General features: G+C 34.7%; 1 protein-coding gene across 1 annotated transcript in view; it reads left to right on the top strand.

Annotated features, from left to right (window-relative positions):
* The window catches only part of LOC106473653 (Down syndrome cell adhesion molecule-like protein Dscam2), a gene marked incomplete at both ends in the record, with an annotated part of 45,617 nt that overhangs the window by 34,184 nt on the left and 5,197 nt on the right, over positions 1 to 6,236 (top strand). The window contains one exon of the mRNA XM_022402062.1: positions 5,040 to 5,333. Coding sequence (XP_022257770.1) covers positions 5,040 to 5,333 — 294 coding nt within the window. The remainder of the gene's footprint in view (positions 1 to 5,039; positions 5,334 to 6,236) is intronic.

The following is a 6,236-nucleotide window of genomic DNA, read 5'->3' as shown; positions in this document are numbered from 1 at the left end:
CTACCACCGCAACTCTTGGCTACTCTTTACACGAATAGTGGGATTGACTGTCACATTATAACGCCCAGTGGGACTGGGATTTGAACCCGCGACCCACAGATTGCGAGTCGAGCTCCCTAACCACCTGGCCATGCCGGACCCTTAGGTTTTGTTTCTATATAATTTGTATACACGTGTGGATGTGGACATATATCAGTGTTAGTGTAATTATGTGTAAGTGTTCTGTACTGATCAAAAGCAACCTTTCATTATTTGTCAGTTTCTGCGTAAAATGCCGTTTGCTGCAGTAGGACCAAAACGTTTGTCTGTTTTAGTGAACTGCAAACCTTGCTATTGTTTAGATTTCTTCTATTTTCAAAATGTCTCAAACTGCCATCAATCTCGTAGGAAAAGGTTTGTTATTGTTTAAAGCTACCAATCACGTCAATGTTTAGTTGTTTTCTATTTCATTGAACTATCTGTCTATCTCGTCCTGCTTAAGAGAAACAACGGAGAATAAACATTTAAGTAATTCCCTTCTATCTTTATTCCGTCTCATTTAACTCTAAGAGAATAGCCATTAAATTGGATGGACTCAGAGTTTATCGCACAAAAATACGCTAGAACATATTTCCATCCACGTTTATATATTCACATATTTACAGAAAAAACAATCTAGTGTTTGTTTGTTTTACATTTTTTCGAGCAAAGCTACACACAGAACTATCTGAGATTAGTCATACCTAATTTTGAACTAACAAACTAGAGGGAAAGCAGATAATCAACAACACACACCGCCAAATCTTGGGACACTCTTGTTTGGCGGAACAGTGAGATTTGACAGTCATTCATACACAAAACCCATAACCCCAAAGTATTGAGCGCATCTTTGCAGCTACGATCTGCGAGCCATATTTAAACGTTTGACTGTTTTTGTTGTGTTGCTTTTAGAAAGTTTGTTTGTTTTTGTTTTTGAGTTTCGCGCAAAGCTACACGAGGGCTATCTGCGCTAGCCGTCCCTAATTTAGCAGTGTAAGACTAGAGGGAAGGCAGCTAGTCATCACCACCCACCGCCAACTCTTGGGCTACTCTTTTACCGACGAATAGTGGGATTGACCGTCACATTATAACGCCCTCACGGCTGAAAGGGCGAGCATGTTTGGTGGGACGGGGATTCGAACCTGCGACCCTCAGATTGCAAGTCGAGCGCCTTATCCACCTGGCCATGCCGGGCCCCTTCTAGAAAGTACCGGATGTTTAAACTTTTGACTACATTTTTATTGTGTTATTTCTGAAAAGTACGGTATGTTTAAGCGTTTGACTGTTTTTGTTGTGCTATTTCTAGAAAGATTTTTTTAGTTTTTGAATGCTTTTGTTTTGTTACTTCTAGAAAGTACGGAATGATTAAACTTTTGACTGCATTTTTGTTATGTTATTTCTGAAAAGTACGGGATGTTTAAGCGTTTGACTGTTTTTGTTGTGTTATTTCTAAAAATATTTTTTAGTTTTGGAATGTTTTTGTTACTTCTAGAAAGTACGGGATATTTTAGTGTTTGTTTTTGTTCTGTTACTTCTAGAAAGTACGGGATATTTTAGTGTTTGTTTTTGTTCTGTTACTTCTAGAAAGTACAGAATGTTTCAACTTTTGATTGTTTTTGGTTGTGTTACCTCCAAAAAGTACGGGATGTTTAGGCGTTTGACTGTTTTTGCTGTGTTAACTCTAGAAAGTACTTGATGTTTCAACTTTGCACTGCTTTTTTGTTGTTATTTCTGAAAAGTACAATATGTTTAAGTGTTTGACTGTTTTTGTAGTGTTACCTCTAAAAAATACGAGATGTTAAGCGTTTGACTGTTTTTGTTGTGTTAACTCTAGAAAGTACTTGATGTTTCAACTTTGCACTGCTTTTTTGTTGTTATTTCTGAAAAGTACAATATGTTTAAGTGTTTGACTATTTTGTTGTGTTCTTTTTAGAAAGAACGAGATTTTTTAGTTTTGTTACTTCTAGAAAATACGGGATATTTTAATGTTTGTTTTTGTTATGTTAGTTCTAGAAAATACGGGATGTTTCAACTTTTGACCATTTTTTGTAGTGTTACTTCTAAAAGTACAGGATGTTTAAACGTTTGACTGTTTTTGTTGTGTTCTTTTTAGAAAGAACGAGATTTTTTAGTTTTGTTACTTCTAGAAAATACGGGATATTTTAATGTTTGTTTTTGTTATGTTAGTTCTAGAAAATACGGGATGTATCAACTTTTGACCGTTTTTTGTAGTGTTACTTCTAAAAGTACAGGATGTTTAAACGTTTGACTGTTTTTGTTGTGTTACTTCTAAAAAAGGTGCGGGATGTTTAAGAGTTTGACTGTTTTTGTTGGGTTTAATAAAGTTCGACAGTTTTTAAGTTAAATGAATTTTAATTGCTTGCCTTGATGTTTTTAGTATAAACCAACACCTTACAAAAGCATAGGGTTAAGTTTACTAAAAACCACATGTTACTTTTTTACGCATTTTAGCAGGGCCCAGAAGAATTTTATATTTAACTGCTATAGCATTTTTCAAGATGAATAATTTTCCTATATAAATATAAAGAAAATTATCGAAGAAACGAAATATACAGAAATTGTAATGTGCTGCTTCAACGATCACTGTCATGTTTGTTGTTAAGCGCAAAAACTATACAATGGGCAATTTGTGTTGTACCCATCTCGGGTTTCGAAACCCGGTTTTTAACGTTATAAGCCTACAGAATTACCGCTGGGCCACTGGAGAGGTGAGGGGGTTATTGAAAAATTCCTCATTAGCACACATTTACTTTTTTTTTCTGTACTGCACGTTATTTAATTTGGCTCTATAAAAATACGTTTCTATTTTTTATTACGCAAATGTAAAAACGAAAATTAGAATTTGCCAAAACACCCGGGAACAATTATCAGAGCGTGGAATATTATTTAAACACTTACAGATAAAATATTCCCGAATACGAATACGTATCTACAAAAATAATAGCTGCTTTTTTGGTTTCCTAAATATCAAAATGGTCCCTTAATTATTGTCTGGTGTTTATTCCAGGTCAGTCAGGATTTTATTTGTACTTACCGAGAGATAATCGGAAGTAGTCGGCTAAGTGACACTCTACATGACGTCATAACTGTCTCTTTTTGATGGCACTATTACTTTATTTGTGGCTATTTTCAAGTCTTTCAAAAATGCTGTATTTAATTAATATATGGAAAAAAGATTAGAAACTCCAAATCTATTTTACCGGAAATTATTTTAAGCATTAAGAATTTCCATTCCTCTTTTGCTTTTGTTGTGTCTTTGAACTTTATGTAGCCATTTGATCAGTGGTGTAATGCTAAATTTTATAGAGTTGGAGCTCGGCCAAAATTTCTCAGACTTGTGGCATCACCATCAGGCTAAAGATCTCATATTTAAAACCTAATTTCCATATTTATTAGTGCATTTTAAATAAAGAAGATATATACAGCACTAATTATCTGAGGCTTCTTGCATTAGTACTAAATTGAAAACGTATATATTACTGAGAGAAAACACGCAATTCAACTTTTTTTAATTGAACTAAGCAGTGGAAAGAAAAACCCATATTTTATTAACTTACTATCTTTCTTACTATACTATAGAATTAACAACTTTGCCTTTTATAATGTTTTGCACATTTCCTGTACTGCCAATACGAATAACTACGAAAAGCACCATTCGTTGTATATTATGTAAATAATAAGCCTTTTAAAAATGTGTAAGTTTGAACTCACACTATAATTATAAAATGTATCTTTAAGCGTTTTAATAGCTACGTAATGTATGACAAAAATAATTACCATTTTAACGATCTTACACCTGCTTTTGAGTCGGAACAGTAGCACTGTACCTAACGCCAGCTCCTGAGGGAGAGTGACAGAGTATGTGCTGGGCGATATGAAAGAGCCCTACCAGCGAGGGATCAAAAACAGCCAGTGTGTTGAATGATACGCTAAGAGTTTGGTTATGAAATACACTTAATTCCGGTGTAGAGTAGCTAACTTATTTTTATATACATATTATTAGATTTCGAAATGTCAGAACTTAGCTTCAAATTCAGGTACCGGATCGCTGTTCCGGCAACCTACACTCCTACTTTTGATATACACATATAACAGTATCAGTTAAAACTTATAAATCTAGAATATTGTGGTAATAGTCATAACCTACACAAACACTTAGTTTCGTCTCTTTTCATTGTGATAGTGTGTACTGCAGTATTTTGTCAACATTATACAAACACTTAGTTCCGGCTCTCCTGCTAGTGATAGTGTGTACTGCAATATTTTGTCAACATTATACAAACACTTAGTTCCGGCTCTCCTGCTAGTGATAGTGTGTACTGCAATATTTTGTCAACATTATACAAACACTTAGTTCCGGCTCTCCTGCTAGTGATAGTGAGGGCTGTAGTACTTTGTCAGTGAGATGTGGAAAGTATCTGGTTTAGGCAGGTAAAATCTTTAAATTTGATTGGCTTTCTTCATTTTGTGAAATAAGTGAAAAGGTTGATTAACCCAATGTTCGCCCGTTTAATTAGCAATAATAATAATAAAACATGTTTAAATATCTTATAAATTTCGTGCAGAAGAGATCAAAGTCTGTGTTTGTTTTAATATGTGTTTTCAACTACATGAAGAACAGAGCCAGGATTCATTTTTTTTGAAGGGTTTATAGCCTTCAAAAAGAAGATAACCGGTCTTTGTTTTTAAATATTTTACCAACTTCATAAGAAGAGTTTGTTTATTTGTTTAAGAGCAAAGCCATATTGGACTATCTGCAGCTTCCACCACGGTAAATCGAACCACGGATTTTAGCATTGTTCGTAAACTTACTGAGGGACTCATAAGAAGAGAACCTGTGTGTTTTAATATTTTATCAGCTTCAAGAAGGTGACTGTGTTTAGGTTTTTTTCAACTTCGTGAAGAATAAAGTTTGTGTTTCTGTTTTAATGTTTTACAGTTTTCATAAAGAAGGGTCCATGTTTATTTGTAATTACTAAATAAAATATTGTCTTTTATAGAGCCACATCACGAAACTCCGCCTAAGATAGACAGCACCAAGTCTCGCTTAACAGCAAAACAAGGAGAGATTGTAGCACTGCCATGTGTTGCTCGGGGTTACCCTATCCCTATTTACTACTGGTTAAAAGAAGAAGTAGGTGGAGCTTATCATGTGTCAGTTGGTCAGCGAATTACTCAATTAGACGGCTCATTAGTTATACATCGGCTGAATAAAGAGGACTCTGGAACATATATTTGCATAGCCAATAACACTTTGGGTGAGGACCGAATCAGTATGGAGTTGCGTGTATACGGTAAGTAAGTTACAGCAATAGGTTCATTTGAAATCAGTAAACAATGAGACGTAACACGAAATATGTATTTAAGTCACATGCTCATAATTTGATTAAGTTGAAGTCTCAATCTGTGAATCAGCAGTCCTCAGTTAAGATATTAAAATAAATATAATAGCCTATGTAACAGTCATTCACTTCAGGTACGATTCAAAATTCTTAACTTTTTTTGTCCTTTCTGCTTACTTGCTGTCTCACGTTGGTTTGCATAAACTTTTTTCCTCGCTCACGTGTTTTTGAAGACATCTAGTGGTGGATCCAAGAGGTTTTAAATTGACAATGTTTACAATGGCCATATTTCAACCTTAAACCCGAAAAAATAAAAGTGTTTTAAGATATAACTTTCCTCTATTCCAGGATAGTCACTTATAAACAAACGTAATTAGTTTATTGTTCATATACAAAATCTATATACAAGTTTAAGTTAATACAACTGATACACTGTATTTAAATTGTTTAGGGACTTCTGGTTATAAAAATAATCATGTATAATATTATTTATCACAACAACTAGTTCCTAATAATTCATTTAAGCTTAGCAATTATTCAAGTGGAACAAAACTTAATATTTTCAAAACATCAAGATCTTAACTAAGTTCTTTATAAATTACGAGTTTTAAACTAAAGGGTCTGTTTGTTTTGGAATTTCGCGCAAAGCTACACGAGGGCTATCTGCGCTAGCCGTCCCTAATTTAGCAGTGTAAGACTAGAGGGAAGGCAGCTAGTCATCACCACCCACCGCCAACTCTTGGGCTACTCTTTTACCAACGAATAGTGGGATTGACCGTCACATTATAACACCCCCGCGACTGAAAGGGCGAGCATGTTTGGTGGGATGCGGATTCGAACCCGCGACCCTCAGAT

Source organism: Limulus polyphemus, unplaced genomic scaffold, assembly GCF_000517525.1.
Source record: "Limulus polyphemus unplaced genomic scaffold, Limulus_polyphemus-2.1.2 Scaffold6373, whole genome shotgun sequence".
NCBI classification, from domain to species: domain Eukaryota; kingdom Metazoa; phylum Arthropoda; class Merostomata; order Xiphosura; family Limulidae; genus Limulus; species Limulus polyphemus.
This window is presented reverse-complemented; position numbering and strand designations above follow the sequence as displayed.